This window comes from Mesoplodon mirus (genome assembly GCF_964341445.2).
Source record: "Mesoplodon mirus genome assembly, chromosome: 7".
In the NCBI taxonomy this organism is placed as follows: Eukaryota; Metazoa; Chordata; class Mammalia; order Artiodactyla; family Ziphiidae; genus Mesoplodon; species Mesoplodon mirus.
The window spans coordinates 24,393,159-24,416,916 of record NC_138983.1 but is presented as its reverse complement, the minus strand read 5'-3'; the positions used below and the strand labels follow the sequence as shown (position 1 = coordinate 24,416,916).

General features: G+C 39.1%; 1 protein-coding gene across 22 annotated transcripts in view; it reads left to right on the top strand.

Annotated features, from left to right (window-relative positions):
* The window catches only part of CD44 (CD44 molecule (IN blood group)), an 87,652-nt gene that overhangs the window by 42,302 nt on the left and 21,592 nt on the right, over positions 1-23,758 (top strand). For 4 of the 22 annotated variants that reach the window (XM_082628333.1, XM_082628316.1, XM_082628317.1 and 1 more), the window contains exons 4-11: positions 3,709-3,777; positions 6,228-6,461; positions 13,619-13,765; positions 14,987-15,142; positions 17,312-17,425; positions 17,899-18,015; positions 20,824-20,952; positions 22,444-22,575. In XM_082628333.1, the coding sequence (XP_082484459.1) occupies positions 3,709-3,777; positions 6,228-6,461; positions 13,619-13,765; positions 14,987-15,142; positions 17,312-17,425; positions 17,899-18,015; positions 20,824-20,952; positions 22,444-22,575 (1,098 nt within the window). Of the gene's footprint in view, positions 1-3,708; positions 3,778-6,227; positions 6,462-11,349; positions 11,470-13,618; positions 13,766-14,986; positions 15,143-17,311; positions 17,426-17,898; positions 18,016-20,823; positions 20,953-22,443; positions 22,576-23,758 lie in introns of all 22 variants that reach the window. The other 18 variants (XM_082628324.1, XM_082628326.1, XM_082628328.1 and 15 more) reach the window with 15 other exon arrangements.

Below are 23,758 nucleotides of genomic sequence, written 5' to 3'. Positions count from 1 at the left end.
TGGTTTAGAGTTGAATGACAATGGGAGTGTTGAGTGAGAGACAGATCTTGATAACCTTGTGCTCTATGCCAAGGATCCCATTGGAAAGATCTTTGAATCCATCTTAGCCTGAGACCTACAAGCAAGTGGTCAGGACCTGGTGATGTGATCCTGAGACAAATTGGCTACAGGGACCAAAGCCAGCTCCATCTTAGCAGATACTTTCTATAAGCTTACAATTTCAGCAGTGTTTCTGTAAAACACGGCCTATGGTTTACAAATGAAAATAAGGCTTCATGATTTTTATTGCCTCTTTTCTCAGGGGTCAGGCCCAACACAAGCTTGATGACTTCTGTGTTAACACAGAGAACTGACATGAATTAGTTCATTTTTGAAGTTTGCTTTCAGTAAAATACTTCGTTCTCTTTTGAAGGAGGAATTTAGGGGAAGATTCTGCATTCATCTGTTTATTCATTCACTCATTTATTCAACAAGTATGTATTGGGCATTGAGGAAGCTCTCTTTCTATGTCACTGAGTGATTGGCTAGACTGAATAATTAACATTGCTCTTGGCCATTTTGGTGCGGTGGATGCAAGGTTTCTGAGATGCAGCCTATCAGGAAGCTCATCTCAGAGTCTTTCTAACAAATCCTTTGGTTCAGGGAAACCTCACCAGGCTTGATTCTCCCAGCAGTGGGATGCTCATTAAACACAGTGAAAGGCTGTCCAATGATGCCCTGTATCTGACATGGGAGTGTGATGTATTAACTGCACATTTGGGTCAGCATCCATCTTAGTGTGCTTGCCAGACTTGATGTTCTTTATAAAAGTTAGGGTGAATTGGAGCATGAAGGGACTCCATTCAAACAAATGCTCTCATCATTTGCAAAACTGTCTTAGTGTTTTTGACATCATGCTTCATTCTGTTACAACTTTACTCCTGGAAATCCCCCGTGTACTACTGTTACCTGCAATTGTGTTTGAATTTGGGGGAGGTTATTCCATCCCTGCCATTAAGAAACCATAATCTAAGGCCTGTTTCTGGGTCTGAGCAGTATAATAATATCAGAAACATCTCATAGGTCAGGACAGTTTCTGGTGGTGTCCCCAGAACAGATTATGTAGATATTCTGCAAGATCTCCCAGGTTGGCTATTTGCCCTGATTTTCAAGTGAGGGAATCATTGGGAAATTTTTTTGAAAACTGTAAAAATCTAAAGAAATACTATTATTGTCTCCCATGACCTGTGAATTCCTCAAAAGCAGGGACAGAAATGTTTATCTTTTTGCTCCTTGTTTATAATGTGGTCTGTCATATGTGTTGAGTAAATGCTTAAAATGAATAAAAGAACTGATAGATCTGAAACGTCCTTTAATTATTTCTTATGGCATTGTCATTCAGGGTTCATCTGGATGTTTCTTGACCTGTTTGTATTTGCAGACCATTTTGGGGATTAATATCTTAGGTATGTTTACTGGAAGAATGGACTGTTGGGAAATTATATTGGTGCGATTTTTTTTTCATTCATTCAACAAATATTTGAGTGCTTCTCTGTCCCCATCACACATAAATGCTCTAGCCAAGAAAGGTGAAGTTACTACTCATCTTGTGGAGTTTCCATATTTCTGTGGAGGTGGGTGGGTGGCAGAGGGTAGGGGATGTGAGATGTGACCTGAACAGCCATCAAGTAAAGTGAATAAGATAATTTTAGCTAGCGGTAAACCTGAAGAAGAAATGAGAACAAATATGCAATGGTGATGGATGTGGGAGAGTGGTGATAGGCTGGTTTACATTGGATGGTGAGGAATGGCCTTACCAAGGAGGTGACTTTCTCTTTGAAGAGTCTCTCTTCTGAGAAATCTTTTGATCAGCCCTTGCAAGAACAGCTATTTCTAAAACCTGCTCTTCTGCAGTTGAATATATAAAGCTGCCAGTTAGTTTCACTATGAGGCCAAAGAATAGGCAGGTAAAGGACATTCCCTTTATCTGTGGGAAAAGATGGCCCTAGGAAGTGGGAAGCAATCAAACTCTGTTTCATTTGACTTGTGTTTTTGTCCAGTGTCATGAGTACCCAGCAATTTATGGCAGGACACTTAAAATACTTGTGATAACAGACTTCCTTGTGATAGCAGTCTGCCTGCCTGCCTCCCTCTATCCATCCATCCATCCATCCACCCACCCACCCATCCATCCATCCATCCACTCATCCATCCATCCATCCATCCACTCATCCATCCATCCATCCATCCACTCATCCATCCATCCATCCATCCACTCATCCATCCATCCACTCATCCATCCATCCATCCATCCATCCATCCACTCATCCATCCATCCATCCATCCACTCATCCATCCATCCATCCATCCATCCATCCATCCATACACCCACCCACCCATCCATCCATCCATCCATACACCCACCCACCCATCCATCCATCCATCCACCCATTTATCCATCCATCCATCCATCCATCCATCCATCCATCCATCCACCCATCCATCCATCCATCTCTTTGTTCTTTCCTCTTTGCCAAGAAGAAACTCTGGAAAAAACCAACCTAACAAATAAGTTTCCATTTTACATTAAAGTGCGCACACACACATACATACACACAGACACACACACACAGAGTATAAAAGCTGTAATACACAAATGAATCCAATCTTCCTATAACAGCAAAGCCAGTTTAAAACTCTCTGAGTTTTTAGAGCTCAACACAAGGTCCAGTTACAGAATAGAGCATTTGGGCAGGAATGGAACCACTGGTTAAAGCTTCCTTTAGGACTCACGGGATGGCAGGCAGGGTGGAACTTTCAGGGTCTGCTTTCAGAGAGCTTTAGACAGTGCTTCTCAAAGGGCTGCTCTTGTAACATTTGTGGGTGATCAGGCAGGCCCAACATACAGTCAGAAATTTTATCCCTGAAGAAGGGTGGGGGGAAGTAGAAGATAAATGGAGGACAAAAGAAAAAGAAGTCAGAGGCGCCTGTGATGAGATAAGCCAAAACAGAAGCCTCAGGAAATATTCTGGGCACCCAGACCAAAGACGGACAACCTCAGAAACTACATGGGGAGAAGCAGTCTATATAGAGTAGGCACTTAGGAGATTTGTTAAATAAATGAATACATTAATTAAAAGATGAAAGATTAGTTTTTAAAAAAATATTTCTACTAAGTAAATTCTTTGTTGATTATTTTAATCTTCAGATTCTCATGCTGTTCATGTTGATAAGCATTTGATTGCATTTGTCGGCTGTGTTTTTCCATCATTTCTGTAAATTATTGGGATTACACATGATTTCCTCATTATAGTTCATACATTTCTTTATTTTAACAGTTTTACAGTTATTCCCATATTAATTTTATAATAACAAATTAAAAATAACTTCTAATGTATACCTCATTAGAGAAGGACCATGTCTATCGTATTACTGTTGTATCCCCAGCTTTCCACAGTGCTTGATATAGAACATATACATTTGTTAATGAATGAATTTGTTGGCATGGGGAGGGGAACAAGTAAGCTTCCAAAAAGGTGTGCAGCAAAGTAAAAATGGAAAATTTGTCACCAAGATCAGAGAAGTTCCTGGGAAACTTAAGTTTCAGAAAAAGAGAATGATTTGGGATAAGTTATAATAAAAAACCATCCTAACTAGTGGAAATGGACATCAATTAGGCTCCTATTTTTTTCAAGTTCTCATGCCTTTTTTTTCTTTTCTACTTCATAGCTCTACCTGAAGAAGACTGTACATCAGTCACAGACCTGCCCAATTCCTTTGAAGGACCAATTACCATAAGTACGTATCTCTTTTAACCTTGATTGAGTATTCCTATTCTTGGAGAAAGGATGAGGTGCATTTTCTATGTTTTATAAAATAGCACTTATTTCCCTAAGGTTAGGGACAGTGGCTATGATTTACCAACCCTTCCCCTTTTCCTTCGATGACTTAAAACTGCTCTCTGGTTTACCCCAATACATTGTTCCTCAAACATCAGTCATCTGAAAACTACTTTCACATTTTTTTGGCATCTCTGTGGACACAGAAGTATCTTTTACTTGATATTTTTTGTTTAATTGACCCATTCTTTTCTACTTAAAATACATTAAAAAACTGCAAATGTAAAGCCAACATCTCTGGTTATAAATAAAACGTAACCTTAAAAATAAATTTAAATGTAAGAAAAATTAAATGATGTTCTTAAATTCTAGCTGCTGAAGGCTCTGAGTCTGAGCTATGTTCTCTCTCTCAGAGACAGGAATTGATAAGTGTCAGGGGTAGGGACATTCTGGCCCCCCAAATTTTCTGTTTGATTTAACTGGAGTATTGAAAAATGATAATAAATGATACAAACTTCCTGATATGCGTTTCAGCATGATTTACAACATGTCGACCTAAAACCATCTTGATTATCCTCAGAAGTAGGCAGTTGGCACTGCAGAAAACAGAATATTTCAGCCAGAACTTTCAAATAGGTCAACCTGTGGTTCTTGATCTGATCGACTCTGAGCCTCATGTTTTGAGAAGTATCACAGTGACGAGGAGGCTGGATTTCTGCCTCCTAAGAGCCAGACCCCTCGGTGTGCATGGGGACAATGGTGATGGTGGCAGGGGGACCAGAATCTTCCTGGACCACACAGTTCCAGCCCCCCACAGTTAGGAAAGAGATTGCCCCGGCCTATACCTTGGAAAAGGAAGGGGAGGCCTGCGCTGTGAGGTATGCTGTCTACATCAGGCCTGGTTTGAAATCCTAGTTCTTTACCACCCAGGTGATCTGAGCCTGTTTTCTCATCCAGTAATGAAACATATGAAATTTGTCATGAAAATTAAGAAAGATAATGTGTCTGATGCACGCCTGGCCCCTAGTAGATGCTCAATAAATGCCCCATTTCCTTGGTCCCCACAGATCTCTCTCAAAGTCTGGATCTGTTCAAGTTTAGTCATATTTTCTTGTCAGATCTTTATCTGCAGAGATAATTAGGGTGCTTGAGACTTTGCAATGTTTTCAAATTTATGTTTTATTAATAGTTCTACTTAGGCAATCTAGATAGGCAGACAGACTCTTTAGTCCTACCAATGTCATACAGCAGAAAATCATTTCTGCTAAATGCACACTTGTGCAGTGAGTGACCCACACTCGAAGGCAACAAACACATTTAGAGGAGAACAATGAAAGAAGTCCTCCTTGCTCTTTCTCCTCCTGTCATTCTAGTCATCTGCTTGTTTAAACCAAAGACTTTGATCTTTGTATACATCCGTGCTTCTTCATTTTAGGTTGAATTTCACAGAAGATGGCAGAGGCTCTGTCGATATTTAAGCATGCTGATTTCTTAGCCAGGACTGGGAGTTCATTTAAACTGACAACATTTGCCACTTAGAAAGAAAATTTAATTCTTTGTGGATTTTTAAATTTATAGGCATACCTCAGAGGTATTGCGGGTTAAGTTTCAGGCCACCACAATAAAGTGAATATTGCTAAAAATTGTTTTGGTTTCCCAGCACATATAGAAATTACATTTATACTATACTGTAGTCCAGTGTAATAGCATTATGTTTTAAAAAACATGCCTTAACTAAAAATATTTTATTGCTAAAAAATGCTAACCATTATCTAACAATGCAGAGTTTCCACAAGCCTTCAAGGTGTAAAACACAGTATCCGTGAAGCTATAAAGTGAAGCACAAATAAATGAGTTATGCTTGTATATTCCCTGCTGAGACCGATCACTTCTTTGTCTCCTATTTCAAATCCTTTCTCGAAATAGATGGAATTAATAGCAACAAATATTACATGCACTTGAGAAGGGAGGGTAGGGACCAGGCAGGAGAATGATCACTTATTGAGCACGAACTCTGTCTTGAATACTACGCTAAGCACTTTCCATACAACATATCATATAGTGCTCATAGCAGAAGGTAGTATCATCCCTATTTTACAAATGATGAAACTGAAGCTCAGAGGGTTACCTACCTTGTCTAGAGCCACACGAAACTGGGATTCGAACCTGGGGACTCCCAAACATACCCTCTTTCCCCCTCCCCGTCTCCAGGGTGTGTGGGTGGGCAGGGAGAGTTCACTTTCTTAGTGCATCGCTCACTCTATCCCCCCAACTAGAGAGGTAGTTAGGTGTTGGTTTGCTTCATAAAAAAGAAAAATAGCTTTAAAGTCTTCTAAGATAAGCCACAGTTTTCCTACAGTCAGAAAACGTCAGCTGTCCAGCTCTGAAAGTGCCTCCTCTGTCTTCCAGCTATTGTTAACCGTGATGGCACCCGGTACACCAAGAAAGGGGAATACAGAACTAACCCCGATGACATCAACCCCGGCACCACTCCCGAGGAGGACATGAGCAGTGGATCCTCCAGTGAGAGAAGCACTTCAGGGGGCTACAACATCTTCCACACCCATCTGCCAACCGTGTACCCGACTCCGGACCAAGATAGTCCCTGGGTCCCCAGCAACCCAGAGACTACCCTGGCTACCAGTAAGGAGAATGAATCCCTGTGCTTTCCAATAGCGATTCGTTTGCAAAAAACGTCTCTGCTCTTCCTGAGCGATCCCCACTCACCTGTTGATTGCCTCCGTCTCTAGAAGGTGGTGACATCATCTGGGGAGGCGGGCTGCTGTGGTTGTCACTGCACCGTATGCATTGACTGCTACTACCTACCTTTTTTTTTTTTTTTCATCTACGAGAAGTACCATATTGGAAGTTTTTCAGAAGAACTTCCCTTGTTCTCTTGTCCCAGAGATACGGTGACAATTCAAGCCTGATGCAGAAGCTATTTTCATTTTTGCATGTTTCCTTCTCGTTCTTATCCATCTGTGGATAAGATTGTTTTCACAAAGTTGTGATCATAGCGTTTTTCATCTGCTACTTTTCTCAGTTTAATTTTATATTTTTAGGTTTTAACCTGATTTATATTCGTATTATTAATTGAGTCATAATTAGTCATATTCACCACCCATGATTTGCTAAGCAATTCCTTTGCTTTTGGTCTAAGGAAGCATAGCTGAAGGAGTTATCTGATCAAAGTAATCTGCTTAAAAGTTTGCTATCCCAGCTGGTAGGGGAAGGTTCTTAATTCTTGCTTGGTTATGTGGGTAACATTACTTTGGGACAGCTAGAGTGCAAATATGTAAACACTGCGTTAGATTCCTTTGGGTTTTTGGCCCCGGTGCTTCACTTTCATTGGAAAGTGTTTACATTTTCCCCTTGTCTCCTTCTCTGCTTCCTTCTTTGCTTTTCCCCTATGGTTTGTTTTAAAACAGGTTTCCAGATGGGCTGCGTTCCTTCTGTGGAGGATTATTCACACTCAAATAGGGCATCTGCCTCTTCAGCAGCTTTCCTAGTATGGTGTGGATTTTCTCTTTTCCTGGCTATGGCTCTTGAGGGGTGGAACTCCGGTCTTCAAAGAGTGTGGCAGAAATTTACTGGTTTGCAAATGCTCCAGACAGGGCCCTTTTCTATTCCTCATCACCCAGAAGCCAGGGAAATCACCAGAGCACTAGGATTTTTTTTTTTTTTTAACATCTTTATTGGAGTATAATTGCTTTACAATGGTGTGTTAGTTTCTGCTTTATAACAAAGTGAATCAGCTATACATATACATATATTCCCATATCCTCTCCCTCTTGCATCTCCCTCCCACCCTCCCTATCCCACCCCTCTAGGTGGTCACAAAGCACTGAGCTGACCTCCCTGTGCTATGTGGCTGCTTCCCACTAGCCATCTGTTTTACATTTGGTAGTGCATATATGTCAATGCCACTCTCTCACTTCGTCCCAGCTTACCCTTCCCCCTCTCCGTGTCCTCAAGTCCACTCTCTACGTCTGCATCTTTATTCCGGTCCTGCCCCTAGGTTCTTCAGAACCAATTTTTTTTTTTTTTTTAGATTCTATATATATATGTGTTAGCATACGGTATTTGTTTTTCTCTTTCTGACTTACTTCACTCTGTATGACAGTCTCTAGGTCCATCCACCTCTCTACAAATAACTCAATTTTGTTTCTTTTTATGGCTGGGTAATATTCCATTGTATATATGTGCCATATCTTCTTTATCTATTCATCTGTCGATGAACACTTAGGTTTTAATGTAAGGTTACTTTCTCAACAGTGTCTTAAATTTCTGTTAGCATCTTGCTGAGAAGGGTGATACAAATAGGGTTGGGTTCTGATCATTCTCCTCAGATTCTTTGAAACACTTCAAAAACCACATATTTTCAAACTTCCCATGATTTCCCAGATTATTGGCTCTCCGAAGATTGTCACTGTATTGTCTGTAATTCCACGGACAACCCTTCTTGAGAGAAGCTTCTGCAAACCAGGCAGGTGGGCTGCTAGTTACTTGCTGCTTGAGTTCCCTGTCTTCGTAAAGTAGCCACACTGAAGGGGTTTATCATCAGGACATGCAATTTTGTCAGATGTTGGCAAACACAACAACTAGTGGTCTCAGCAGGAAGCAGATCGGGTCTATCCTAAAGTACCATTTCCCACCAAAGAAGAAAATAGTGACAAAATATATCTTGTGGGAACCAGATGAAATTAACATTCAAGCTGCTGACAGACTGTAGAGAAATAGTATTACACATGTCCTTTAAAAAAGACAATGAGGACATTTTATAAACATTCATAGCACATCTTTTAAAGGACCGTGCCTCTCCTGCCTTAGTCAGCAAACATATTTTGAAGACCTACTATGTACCAAGCTCTTCTAATGCCTGGGACCTATTGGTAAACACCATTAGAAAGTAATATTGAGGAGAAGTAAGGATTAGTAACCTAGTCATTCATTCAACTGGTATTTGAGGTCTTCTCTGTGCAAGTCATTGCTCTAGTTACTAGGGACTCAGAGTTGGACCTACCTTCATGGAGCCTATATACTGTTCAGAAATCAAGGAAATGATTTAGTTAAGTATGTTTACTTAACTACGAATAGTTCAGGATTTGGGTTGAGAAAAGAATTGTGCTTTCCTCTTTCCAGAGCACTTAGTTAAGTTTCAGTAGTTTAGGAAGAGAGAGACTTGTATGTCCAGCAGAGTGAGTCCAGAGCCAACCTGAGAGTCATGGAAGTGCTTTAGAACCCAATACAGCAGTGCCAAATAAATCAGCTCATGGGAAGAAAGGTGTCAAAGAAAAGAATCAGGTAGAAACTTGAACATAGCGTATGGTGTACTCAAACAAGTTAGTGCTGGTTCATGAATAGACCATAGTTTCTAAGCCCAGTGAGGAGAATCCCAAAACCTCATGAGTGTTGGACTCAGAGTTGGGACTTACCAGGAGGGAGTGATTGCAAATCCTCTCTAATGCGTACAGGAGGACAAAGGTCAAGAGGAGGGCTGGCTGAGCACAGAGAAGAGTATCTTTGGCTTGTGTGGCTGATTCCATCCTTAAGGGTCCTTAGTGGGTGGCAATAGGGAGAGCCAGTGAGAACGACCATCTGGGTAGGTTTTGACTTCCAGCAGGCTTTCTATTATAAATGTTGTTTTTGGAAGTGCTTTCCTGGAGGCATGTCATAAGCCTTTTTACTATTGGTGATCAGGAATTCTTTGGAATCCAAAAACTTAAACTAATTCAGGAAGCAGACTCCTGCCTTGGAACGCTCTATTTCCTTGTCTTCTGGGTGTAAAAGAAAAATATATATGTGTGTGTGTATATATATAAGTATATATTTTCAAATTTTTTATCATTATTATTATTTTTTGGTCTGGCATGATCTACTTGGGTGGGGAAAATTGAAAACTCTGCTGTCTTGGCAGTAGCTTTTTTCATTTTCCCCAAATCTCATACACCTCTTTTTCTTTCTTTTTTTTTTTAATTTTTATTTATTTATTTATTTATTTATGGCTGTGTTGGGTCTTCGTTTCTGTGCGAGGGCTTTCTCCAGTTGTGGCAAGTAGGGGCCACTCTTCATCGCGGTGCGCGGGCCTTTCACTATCGCGCCTCTCTTGTTGCGGAGCACAGGCTCCAGACGCGCAGGCTCAGTAATTGTGGCTCACGGGCCCAGTCGCTCCGTGGCATGTGGGATCTTCCCAGACCAGGGCTCGAACCCGTGTCCCCTGCATTGGCAGGCAGATTCTCAACCACTGCGCCACCAGGGAAGCCCTCATACACCTCTTTTTAGGAAGACAGAAATAATGCCTATTTCTGTCTTGCTTTTGTATGTTTGCTTCCTGTTGGTCTCTATCTGATGTACTATAGGGTGAGGGTGGCCAGAGTTCTGCATCTTTAATAAAGTTACTGGGGTAAGAAAGTGGTGTCTGCAGATTTTCCAAGGGGATGCCCAGGTTTATCTGGGGGCATCAGTGGTGAAATTGGTTCCAATCTCTCTAGTCTATTCTGTGCAAATGCGTACTTTGTAGCATAGAGCATATTGTGTAGGTGGTTGACATTGGGTGTGTATAGAGTCAAAGCTTTTAACCTGGAGTTCATGGACATCCAGTAGGTTCAATGATAGGCCATAAGCTATTTAAGAGCCACCAAAAAAAATATGCAAAACTTTGAGAATACGTATGTGTAGGATCTGTTTTTCTAGGAGAGAAGCTATGACTTATATCAGATTTTCAAGGGTGCATATGACTCAAAATGGTTTTTAAAAATCTCAACTGGTTTAGATGTTTATCCTGATGATCTTTGCCATTCTTCTTCTACAGAGAAACATTCTTGACTCAAGTCTAGCTTGAGAGTCAAGTGGGAGATTTCAAATTGCAAAATAGCACCGATTATCCTTTCTCTAATTTGAATAGAGTCCAGAATTTCTGTAACTTGGGCAGTTGTGTTTCTTTTCTGGAAACACATTCTGAATTAGAATTAAAAGTGACAGAAAGTGTTAGATGGATACCTGACAAAGCTTTATCTGATTTCAACACTTTGAATATACACCCTTTGCAAAGTTCCTGCTCAAGTATAAAGCTTGACTTGAGATTAATGAGTGTGGGTGGAACTTTGAAATGCTAGTTGTCATCACAAGCTTCCTGGATAAAATGATAGACAGATCCAAAAGATACAAGCAAGCACCTCTAAAGATATTCCGAAAATAAATGAATGATCCAGTTCATGGCTGGGTCACCCAGTCAGGTAGCTATAAAATCTCTTTTCCAACACGGGTTATTCCGTTGCTACTTGGTTTTGTTCTGAGTCTATATTCAGGGGTCTCAGTTTGAAGAATGGGTAGCACTCTGTGGTTATCCATACAGAATTTGCATTTCTGATGTTGTCCTAAGATTCTAAGAGACTTTAGGAGACCGGAAAGATAAAATCAGGCCTCACTCTTCTTCACTCTACAATATATACATACATTTAATATAGACAGGACTGAGAGTAAAGGTTTTCTAGAAAGACCCCACAAAATGATATTTTCATAATTGATCCAGTTACTTCAACTGTGCACTCAAACAGCCATGCAGCAGCTCAGGAGCAAAATAATTGGATATGGCCCTCATTTGGTAATTCACAGCCTAAGACTCAGGATCAGACCACAACAGCAATGGCAGGTAAACTGTTATGTCTTTTGCTTATCTGTTGTCCTAAATGCCAAGCCTTTCAGTGTTAAGGGAAAGGACACCATTATCATGCTGAAGTTTCCTACTGATGTGCTGTCACCACATCCTTAGAACAGGATCTGGTACCATTTCATTTAACAGAGAGGCCCATGGATCTGGGGACATGACCGGATTCTGCCCAATGTCCTACTTGTTTTCCTTTGGCAACATGCACATAGAATCAGAATTATTTTTCCTTCAGAGCTTCAATTAAGAGATTAATTCAGAACATGTCCTCTTAAAAGAAGTCTATTAGAAAATGCATACTCCTACTTTCCACTGATCTAATTATCCAGCCAGTAATAATAATAGAAGAGAATACTGATTTACAGATGGAAAGTATAGGCCCTGAACAATTGTTTGGACATCTGATACCTCAACTATAAAGTGTGGGAAGTGACCTGTTGCTTTATATCAAAATCTAGGCCTCTAAAAAGCTCCCTGGATGTTTGACTGTTAATTCTAAATCACTATAAAGTGTTTTTGAGAGTTTGAGAGCTTTTGTGGAAAAAAGGTTCAAAGTCTATAACAATGGGATATTATAAGCATATCTTCACTTATTAACTTTTGTTGATGGAGGATATGGCCATATTTCAAAATAATTAAGCGTTGTTTATGCAGAAAAAGAGTTATAAAAATGGTCCTTTACATTTGCTTAGCTTATAATACATTGAATAAACTGTATTTTTTATTTTGACAAATACTCCTGTGAGGAAAATAGTACTGATGTTATGCTATGATTGCATATCATACTGATTAAGATAATGCTGGAGAGAGAGAGAGAGAGAGAGAGAGAGAGAGAGAGAGAGAGAGAGAGACTGACTGCAGAATTTAAAAAATGGTATTCTTAAAATGTTGACAATGTTCATCTTCATAGTACAAACACTGTGAAGGAAAAGGTCTTGAAGTACTTCATCTTGGGACACTTCTGGGCTTTCTTGATAACTGGAAAGAAGAAATCTAATTCACTTTACTTTTGTACTTGGCAATTTAATGATGGTTTCAGCCTTTCTGCTTGAACTTTTTTCAGTTTTTTGTCTGCTATTCTCTACTGTTCTTCTGATGCACATCATGGTTGCAGAAATGGCAGTCTTTGGAAGTTTTCAAATCAAGACTCTTGCTTCTGGTCTTAGTGAGATCATTGGGTCACTTCATCTTCGTCTGTCTTTCCTGATTGATTATCCTATTTTCAAAAACTGGGTCTCAAAATGTTCTGTTCTGCTTTGCAAAATCTAGTGCTGATATAAAAGTGACCATGGGCAAGGCTGCTAGGGAATTGGGACGCCAACTAAAGTGGAATGGCATCTCTTTCAGGCTTCCACCTCATGTGTCCTTCTTCCACGTATAAGATATTGCTAGGGCTATGTGTGTGGGACTGCTGGCAGAAATGTCATACCCTAAATTCTTGGAGGATGATATTGGTTGACCAAGATAGAATGTGTAGAAGATGATGGGCTAGGACTCATCATCCTTTAGAATCAAAGACTCAGATGTGGAGAGGATATTAAATGGTCTTGTTCCATCAACATTTCTAATCATTTAATCTCTGACACAGTTTTCCTGCTAAGTGCTCTTTCTGATGGTGGGGGTTATAATACTTTCTGTATAATACTGTCATTGTTGGAGAGTTCAGATTATTACCTTTTTAAATCTAACATCTGGAAGAATATTAATCTCCCTGAAATTCTCACCACAGGTCCTAGTTTGACCTTTTAGGAACACAAACAAAAACTTAATCCCTTGTTTATGTTATAGCCTTTCAAAATTCAAAGACAGCTCTCATGCTCTCCTCGAGACTTCTCTCTTGTTTAATCATCCTAACTTCAGACAAGTCAAGGTCTGTCCAGCACAGCTTTTTCATCTTCAAGATGAGGAGCATGAACCAGATGCTGTTTAAGGTCCTTCCATCTCTGACATTCTATGAACCCTGGTTTGGACCTTGGAAAGAAATGGAACTTCTGTGCTTTTTCTCTTTCTTTCTGCCATCTGTATCATGTATAGATGACTCTTGAGTGGTAAAAGAGTGAAAGCACATACAATGCTATTTCTTAAGCACTGATAATTAACCTTTCAACAATCAATTCAATTATGGTTACAACAGCTTTGATGAGCCCTAGTGGTACAACTTCCAAAACAGCAACCAAGAGGCAAGAAGCCCAGGATTGGTTTTCTTGGCAGGATTGGTTTCCTTGGTGGTTTCAGCCATCAACATCCAAGATTCATCTTCACACCACAACAATAATGGCTGGTAACGAGTTATTATTATCTCATTTCATATGTTTTCTTGGCAGTCTTCAGTAATTTTCATTGACCTCGGGGGTATTGTCAAAGTCTAAAGTTCATGCTGGTTTCACAAATGTTTTTCATGACTCTGAGATCTATATGTTTGACTTTCTAGTACTAATAAGCAGATTTCTTCTTTATATTCTATAGAATTAATGTAGCCCAGGAGGAGGCTAATCTGGGGGCTGGAGAAGGGGGGCTAGGTCTTTCTCAATGACAGAACAAAACTTTGACTCTGAAAGATGTTGTTAAATGACTGAAGTGATAAAAAGTTCTTGACTTTTCATGAGAAAATAAAATAGCGTAGGTAGAGCTAACAAAAATTTCCATCAATGGAACTGTTTTGGGGATAGATACTCATAGGATGCAAAGATAAATGGTCATTCTGAAAGATAGCATGAATCTCATTCAAAATATAGGAAACCTCTTTCTAGTAAAGAGACATCTACAGTAACCACTGCGAAGAGGTGGGGGCTTTCCATCTCCTTTCTTAGGATTGCATCCAAAAGGGAAAAAGTGAGAATTTTTGCAAATATTGGCTACAATCCACTCTAGTCAACCCTTTTGGTTGACTAACAAATGCCCCGCAAAATTTCTCTGTTAATTGACTAATTTTGTTTTTTTTTCTGGCTACATGCTAAAGTATTGATGGGAACTGCAGTATAGCTTTCATTTGCGTTCAGAGCTACAGTAATCGAATGCTAGAGAAGATCAAACCTAATAGCTGGGTGAATAGCAAATAGTGAATACAACTAAGGGATTTTTAGAAATGACTGACGTGTTTAGATTCCAAGGTTTTACTGAAGGTGGCTTGATAAAACAAATAGGCACGTGTGAAACCTTTTCATTCTATTCTTGACACCCTAGCTTTCATGGCATATGGTTAATAAGTTAATAATAAATGCATCTGAAAGCATGGGGCTGTGTTTATTGGCCTTTTTTTTCTTTTACTTGTTTGGTGGGGTTATGTCCATATTTATTCTTTTAACTTCCTTAAAAAGAGTTTTCAGTTGTAAAGATCATAGCCAGTTGTTTTTAGATCTATACATTAGCTTCAGAGACCAGAATATAGGAATTTGGGGTATAGAAGTCAAATCTCTCACTTTCTTCTTATGATCTTGGGAATTCTTTTATACATTCTGTGCCTGATTTTCTTCCTTTGTCAAATGGGTTGCTTGGCATCCAGCTCAGCCACTAATGCAAGTCACCACAACAGGTACGGATTCAAATATCATCTCAGCAGGCTGGGAACCAACTGAAGAAAATGAAGATGAAAGTGACAGACACCCCAGTTATTCTGGATCAGGCATTGATGATGATGAAGATTTTATCTCCAGCACCAGTAAGAATAATCAATTCCTGTAGAACCATCTATGCCAGGTTTATCGATTAATCTGAGTGATGCCCAAGATTATCGATCTTAGGAAATAGTTAATATGAAAAATGGGCATAAGCCTATGATCACAGGTTAATTATACCTTGATGAGATTATGAAGGAAAAAACTGATTTTTTTTAATGGAATCCAAAATATATTTGGAGGAGAAATGGAAAAAATATCTTTTATAAAATTTCTAATACCTCAGGTACTTCCTGTTTTGTTTATTTATGTGTTAAAGCTGAGCTATATAACAAAACAGTGCCAATTATTAAAAACAAATAGTGAAACCACTGCATAATAGTATCCAAATTAGTGACAATTATAAAACTTTTTGAGAACAGAGATGGAAATTGAGCTGAAAGGTCCTTTAAAAAAATTCAAAGGTTGGTCTAATATTCTGCCAAATGACTGAGTTTCCTATACATACCTGTCATTATCTGAGATATTGCTGAACCGAGATGAGAATCCTGAACCTGACTCTATCACAGCTCTGCCTTTTTTTTAGAGAAGATGTGCCTTTGTGGTGCTACATGAACTCTCTCAGGTCACAGAAGTCCTGTCCATCCAATTAGAACCTGAGGGTTTCATCCCCAAAAAGACAGCACCCCAGGAGGGAGGGGTCCAAAAGCATAGCTTAGGCCTGAGTCATCTGAGTATATGACATCGATACAACAAATACTCGAGATGAACTATATGCTTTATATCTAAGCTTTCAAGTAGTGTATTCCTTAGTTGGACACCCCTGCAGAGCTTAGAGACCTAACAAAGAAACTCTCTTTAGTTACTTCAAAAAGAAAACCAAATACCCCAAGACACTGGAGCTTTACTATTATACTGTCTGCTGGGTTCAGGATGTGGCCACATCTTCTAAGTCGGGCATCAGGAAAGATGTGGTCTTGACACTTGAGAAACTAAACCCTCTTGAGTGGCAAGCCAAACAGATCAACCTGAAAATAAATCGTATCATCAAGCTCCAGGAGAAAACTTCCCTTGATATTTTTTCATCTCTGTGGCATATTTTCCGACTTCAGCTCACTTTTCTTCTTGGCACCTGTGCACGTAATTCAGCAGGATGCCCTCTCTCTTCTGTAGGGTTATGATAACTGCCAGTTTTTCATGCTTACTGAGAATATAGTTAATGATTCTAAACCTGATTTTATTAACTTGTGAAATAGAGCTCATAGTATTATAGTTCTGAAAAGACTTTTGTATTATTTGGGTATCAAAATAAAGTTTGAAAGAATTAGGATGTATTTGCAAATAACCTTTCACAAAAGACATTGATTCTGATTTTGTCATGGTTCTTCTGTCAGGTGCATCTCCTCTTCCAGCCCTATCATTTTGGGTGACAGTATCAGGGCACTGGTGGATGTATGCCCCTTTTTATCTTTGGGGAGCTGCTGTGATGGTGGTTGGTTACCTATGGTGTTTTCTACTGAATGTATGTGTCTTGGTTTTCTTTCATTGGCTATGAATGGCTTGCTCATGAAATGCTTTGTGTTTGATGAGAATACCATAGGTGTTTGATAAATATAAATATTCAGAAATGTATAGCTAAATCACATGGCTGTTCTAGGTAGATATTCTTTGTTAGAATCATCTATAGGAAAGCTCTGTCTGCTCAGGGTGTTTCCTTCCCCACTAAAGCTACTAATAATGTAAACTGGTCATCATGGTATAACTTTTCAGTTATCTGCTCTTCAGCCTGAGGATCTACATGTAGCACACTTGGCAGTGTTACAGATTCCTTGGGCTTTCAATTGCAGAGGGTCATTACAGACTGCATGGACAGGCAAAGTGCTGACATCTTTGGTTCTCCTTGGTGTAGGGCTGGTGTTTTCAAAGCTGTTCTTCCTCCTGCTGCAGCTTCTTTGGCTGCTTTCTCCAGAAGATCTCATGTTCTGACCCCTATGTGTTCTCTGACAGAATGCAAAGGACACTGAGATGCTTAACAGTATGGCTGAATCAAGCTGAAGGCACTCTCTGCTTTCCCTTCATTTCCACTCAACCATCTATACAGCCTGGTATAGATGAATTACTCTATAGACTGAAGAAGGGAGAGATATGCAAAACAAGTGGTGAAGGCTCAAGAAATAACATTCTCCTTATTACTTCAATCATCATTATCACAGTTTCAACCACACCACGGGTTTTTAACCACCCACAACAGAACCAGGATTGGATGCAACTGAGCCCAGGCCATTCGAATCCAGAAGTATCACTTCAGACAACCACAAGGATGACTGGTAATGGGTTACACATACTTAATTAAAGACTTTTTTTCCCTCAAAGTCTTTGACGCTGCAAAGGTCAATCATCGGGACACAGTGGGAAATTCAGTTAAGATCTCATCACAAATTCTTAGTGAACTTTCACGAGGATACTCAGTTCAGCTTAAGAGTCATTTGTCAATTATATCATCTGGGCACAAGATATTTTATGTTGCTTCATTATAAAAATGAATACGTTAAAATGGTTTGTGGTGCTGCTCTTGATAAAGTGGTTGTAGTACAATAACAGGTAATCATTAAGTAATTTCCATGCCCGTTGGTTTTCTCTTGGGAGATATTAGTGAGTTCACTCAAAAGTATTAAGAGGAGAGGCTCAGAGGTACTAGTTAGGCATCGAACCATTAGATGGCATGTACTTTAATGAAAAAACAGAACAATCAAAAGTTGGTTGATAAAAGTCACAGTGTACATAACCGTCGTCACGACAGATGTGGACAGAAGTAGCACCAGTGCTTATGGAGGAAAATGGACCCAGGAAACACACTCTTCTCTCAGTCACCATGGATACCATGATGAAGAGGAGACCCAGCATCCTACAAGCACAAGTAAGAAGGATGGCAGGCACCAGGTCTGGTTTAGTTGAGTTAGTGAAGTCACTCCAGAGAATGGGGAAGACTTTTTTTGCAGACATTGGCTACATCTTCTATTTCCACACAGTAATTTCTTTTATCCCCAGAGCATGAAAAGCTGCCAAATCTGCACACAATTTCTTAGAAATTGGAATAAAATACTAACTTGTCAGGTGGCCCAAAAGGCCAAAATGTTTAAAAAGTTAAAATGTTTAAAAATATCTGAGATACAGTTTTTGTGTTAAAGTTTCCCAGAGGTTCCATTTGGGTAATTTGTGTGGGTTTATGGAAATGTTTGAAGAAGAGTGTGTTCTTTTGATGCTTAGTAGTGGGATCTGGAAAGAAAGCATGACAAGTGCAAGGATCTTTGGAATTCTTGTTTTCTATAAAGATCTTTGATGAATTCAGTTTCTTTTTCACATTCTGTTCCTCACTGCATTGTAGAAAGGCATCCCTTGTACTCTTTGGAAGAAAGTCAATTGCTCAGATGGTCTATATATGAATTCCTTGACTGTTCTTTTTTTTGTTTTTAAGCCCAGGGTAACTTGGGGAAGGCTTTGACGCTGTTATTTTTACTTATGTGCAAACGTCTCAGGTTTCCTAAAACAATTTCAGGTCTCACTCCTGGCCTATGAGGATAGGACAAAAAAAAGAAGTAAGAAGTGTATACTCTTCTTTTTTTATCTATCTCTCAGAGCGATGCCTATGATGTTTGGAATAAAAGAAGCTTTAATTTAGGATAACAGCTTGTAGCACTTTAGAAATTATGGTTCAACCATGATTCTCATAGCCTTGAATACTCCTAAAGCAAAAATGTAAGAAACAATCACTTAGAAGCCAAAGAAGTTTGGGAATCCATGGTTTGAGGAGGTCTTCAGACAACAAAAAAAAAGTTTCAGACATCAGCTAGGACTGAATAGGTTACTACCTCCTGGGCGTTGTACTGAATACACCCAACAGGCCTATATCTCATTATTGACCCCAACAGATTCGATATACGCATGTGGATTATAGGCTGAGTTAACAAAAGAGTCTTCTGATAGAGGAAGGACATAAGAAACAGAAGTGTCTTCAGAATGGGATTCTGTACCAGTCCCTTTGGATCCATCAGTGTATTTGAGAAATTATTTAAGGCGGTTTGTACTTAAGAAGTGGAAAACTAAGAGGCTTGGAATTAATGATCCTATTGTCAAAAGGTGGGGGGGAGGGCCATGATTACTGGAGGGCAGTTGAAAAACAGGACATAACAGAACCTAACAGAGGGAAAGCAGCAGCTGCTGCAGCAATTCTTTTATCAGGACTTGCAAAACTTAAGTGATTTTGGTTGGTGATTCTGGGCGTTGTCAAAAGAACATTTACAACTTCCAGAAGAGAGTCATTTGCAATGGAAATCCATTACTCTGCTAATCCATATATTGAAGACAACAAGGGGTTACTGGATATTTAAAGGATCATTGTGTTTTATAAAGGGAGAGGTAGAAGTAGTATAGAATAGCGTGTGCGTGCACATGTGTGGGCATGTGTGTGTGTGTGCGCGCGCATTTTTTTTCCTTTCTTTTTTTTAAACTTTAAGTATGCAGTCTATGTTTTGGGTTAATTTTTCTTTTTTTGTAATTACACACAGTGTTTTCTCTAACTTTATTATTTGTCATGAGGTAGTGATTTAGTCAGGGGGAGGGAAAACTTAAGATTTTGGGTTTTTTTTCCCCTCCCTCTGGATAACAAGTTAACCCCAGGAATGTTTTGGCCAATGCAAGGGTGAAACAAGGACAGTAAGTTTTATTTTTTAAATGTCTTCGCAATGATCAAATCATACATATTAATTTCTAAAATAATGAAATAAACCAGTTTTACAAGTTGCAAAATATACTTCAGCTTGGCAAGTTTATACACTCTCATTTTCTTTTTCTTTTTTTTTGAGGTATAGTTGATATACAGTATTATAACACTCTCATTTACTTGATGAACTAAAACTTTAGTATTAGTCGCTACAGACGAAAATGTCAGTGGCTTTATGATTTTTACCAAAGGCACCCCGATACAATTTCATTTCATTCATTATGCCCTTTTTAAAACTGAACAATTACAACACTGAGCCTTGGAAATTTTAAGCCTGTCACACACTTCTACTATTTACATAATGCCAAACACTGGCTAGAAAAGTTTTTCTCCACTGAATTAATTTTCTTAAAAAGTCATTTTGGCAATTTTAGATGCTCCATAGACATAACTTTGTAACATGTCAGTGGGGTAACATCTCAATCATTCCCAGCATCTTTCATGCTGGGCAAATACACTGCTGGTGTATTTCCAGTGTGTGCAATTATGAGTCATGTGACCACCTTTTGAGAAGGCTTCCTACTAGGCTGATCTTGTCATGGACTGTTATATAATATACTCCTCCCTCCAAGATCACTGAAGACAGGTTAAGTTTTTTCAACGAACAGTTCTCTCAGACAGGATATATGAGGCCATAGACTCTAGTAAAATAAGAATAATACTGGAATTCATAGACCGTGGTCTGATTCTAACTTTGTACCAACCTGGCTATATGATTTTGAGCAAATCAAAGCTTCTTTGAGCCCCAGTTTTCCCATCTGAAAAGCTAAAGTATCAGGCCATTTGATGTCTAATATTCCTTTCAGAGTATCAGTGGTGTCTCTCCTCCCTGCTTTCCTTTTCTACCTTCTCTCCCACATGTATATGCTCTTAAGGTAGAAAGATATGTGTTGGTAAGGAAATTAATTGAACAATAACAGCTCACAATTGACATTCTTCTCACAGCCCGAGCACCCCCTACTAGTACAACAGAAGAAACAGCTACCCAGAAAGAGCAGTGGTTTGAGAATGGATGGCCTGGGGAATATCCCCAAATGCCAAAAGAAGACTCTCATTCAACAGCAGGGACAACTGGTAATGGATGGTTTCACAGGCAGACTTGGGTGAAAACTTCCTCTGGGGTTAAGTACTGGGCATTGAAGACAGTGAACAAGAAGAGTTTGAAGGAAATGTCACAAGATGTTACAGTTCCTTAATCACTTACCATGCAGTCAACACAGAGCCAACCCTTAAGTGCTCGTAACAAATCACCAGAACAGAAATGGATACAAGCACATAAGGAGACACAGAGAATATGCCCTTGCATATGTCACTTTCAGATCTAATTTTGGGCATCCCCTAGTAAGAGGATGCAGGGACTCCGATCTTATAAAATACTCCCTTTTCTTTTGTAGAGGAATCTGCTCTATGATATGGATCCAGGCTTTACAACACAGTTCTAGGAAATCCTGGGCTTGTTAGAAAGCTTTTGGTCAGAACCTCAGTAGTCAAAGAAAGGGAGCCAGACATTTTGAGAAAAACACCTGTCTGGTGTCATTTGGCCCTTTGTCATGTTTGTTTGGAGATTTCTCCTTGAATGTACAATGTTTTCTTCTTAGATTTATAAAAAACACCTCTTCTCTATATTTGAATTGTGGGACTGGGGAGATTAGACCCAATCTTGTCAACATTTCTAAGTGATGCCAGATAACTTGGCTCTACCAGCTCCTGTGCATGATTCTTTTGTCGGTGTGACAGAAATATTGAAATGCATGTAAGATGCATTCTCGTAAAAGAATGTGAATTCCATATCGTTACTTAATATCAGTGAGAAATATCCCTATGTTTTTATTTGCAATATAGAACGTAATGCATGATGTTCTTCTGGTGTGTGGCAGCTTCTGAATGCATAGCTGGCAGAGCAGTGGATTCAGTGACAGGATATGTGGTGTAGTTGTTACTAAGGGGCTACTTGTCATCTTTTCTACCTATACGTCTTCAGTGGCTCAGAGTGAAGCCAAAGCATGTGCTGCATCCTTATATGCCACTGTGCCATAAATCTCATTGTTAGAAGGTGATGTTTCTAATAGATTCCACTCATGCTTTTGAGATGAATGGCATTTACTTTCATGTTTATCTCAATGGCATTTACTTTCATGTTTATCTCAATGTTATCTGATTCCTTCTCTAAATCACTACTGGCCTAATGTGCATTTCACTGGGACGTGGTCTAGGAATGACATCATGTGTTTGGACTTCTACACTTCCTCCTTTAAGGGTTGGTGGCAACATGGTGTGGGTAAAGAACTATTTCTCCTCCATCTTCACTTGATGTCTATAACTTCTCATCTACCCACTGGAGAAGTCGTTAATACTTTTGTGTCCTCGAGTTCACATGCTGATTGCTAGGAAAAATGAGCATGAATGAACCTATACCTGCTAAAACATTCTGCAACTTCCTGGCCCTCTATATCCGGAAGACGGTTTCATTGTCTTGCATAGAAAATAAAGTCTTTAAAAAATCAGTGTATCCCTGGCCCAATGTCAACTAACACTTTGACAATTGCTTGAACTGCATTGTCACAGCAGCCTCAGCCCATGACAGCCATCAAAATCAAAGAGTGACACAGCAGAGCCAAGAGGACCGTTCCTGGACTTATTTCTTCGACCCAGTCTCACATCCAGTGGGACGAGGTCATCAAACAGAAAGAAGGATGGGTAATAATCTCTGAGCTTTTTTATATATTATGTTTTTGAAAGCCCTCAAATGGCTATTTTCCTAGAAATATGCCCTTGGCTTTAGACCAGTCTGCTTTCCTAAGGAACTTTAAGTTTCTTCAAAAATTAGTTTTCTTGGTAAGAGTGATATGCACATTCATCTGAATCTGAAGTCCTAGATGAGAGTGGAGAATTTGGCGGGAAAGTTAAAGAAGGATTAGTCCTAAGATGATGGGAGTGGAAGTCATTTCCTCTGAAGAGGAGCAGTTTCAAGACTTCTTTTCCATTTACTTCTAAGTGCAGGGTTTTAAAAAGAGTGAAGTGATGGATTCAGTGACTGTCTCCATTATAGACCCAAAGATAAAACTTGTCTTTGGTAGAGAAATCTTAGAGATCAAAAACTGATGAGTAATCATTCCAAACAAGTAACTAAAAGGCTCAGAAAATGGTATTAATTACTCTTGCACACTTAGAAATAAATACTATACCCAGTGACTTAGGATTTAGACCACTCTTGTCCATCAATAAATGTTCGTGAATTTAATGAATGGACAACGTTTACACAAGATGGAATCCTTGTTTTCTTAATTAGCATTCTTATCTACCTATAAGCAATTCAAAAACAGAATTAAACAAGAGAGAGTAAGAAAATACTAGCTGGAGTTATGCAAGAATGGAAGATTGTTATTTTATTTAGCAAATTTTTATATTTAAAAGGAACTTTTCCTTTATCAGAACCAGATGACAGTGTTCCTGAGAGAATCTGAAAGAGTTGGTAGCAGGTGGTGCCCCTCTTTTCTCAGTGTTTACAAAGTGGAAGAATCCATGTTTTATCTTTGGGAAGAATCCCTACTATATCCATGAATAGAATTATGCAAGTTTTATTTATTTATTTTTAATTTAACAAGATGTCTTGATCACAGAAATGTGACATTCCAAAAAGGGAGATCAACCAAAAGAACCAATATGGGGATATGAATTTTCAGTCGTAGCATTAAATATATTATTTGGGTCCAAACTCCCAAGGGTATATGTGACCCAAAACTAATGAAATGAATTCTCAGAATGAAATGATAATGTCTCTTGGTATTGAGTTAAACAAAGTTATCTCCAAAATCAATCCAACAGTTTCTGTGGTTTCATTTCTGTAGAACCCTAACTATGTTGTACCCAAATATTAGTA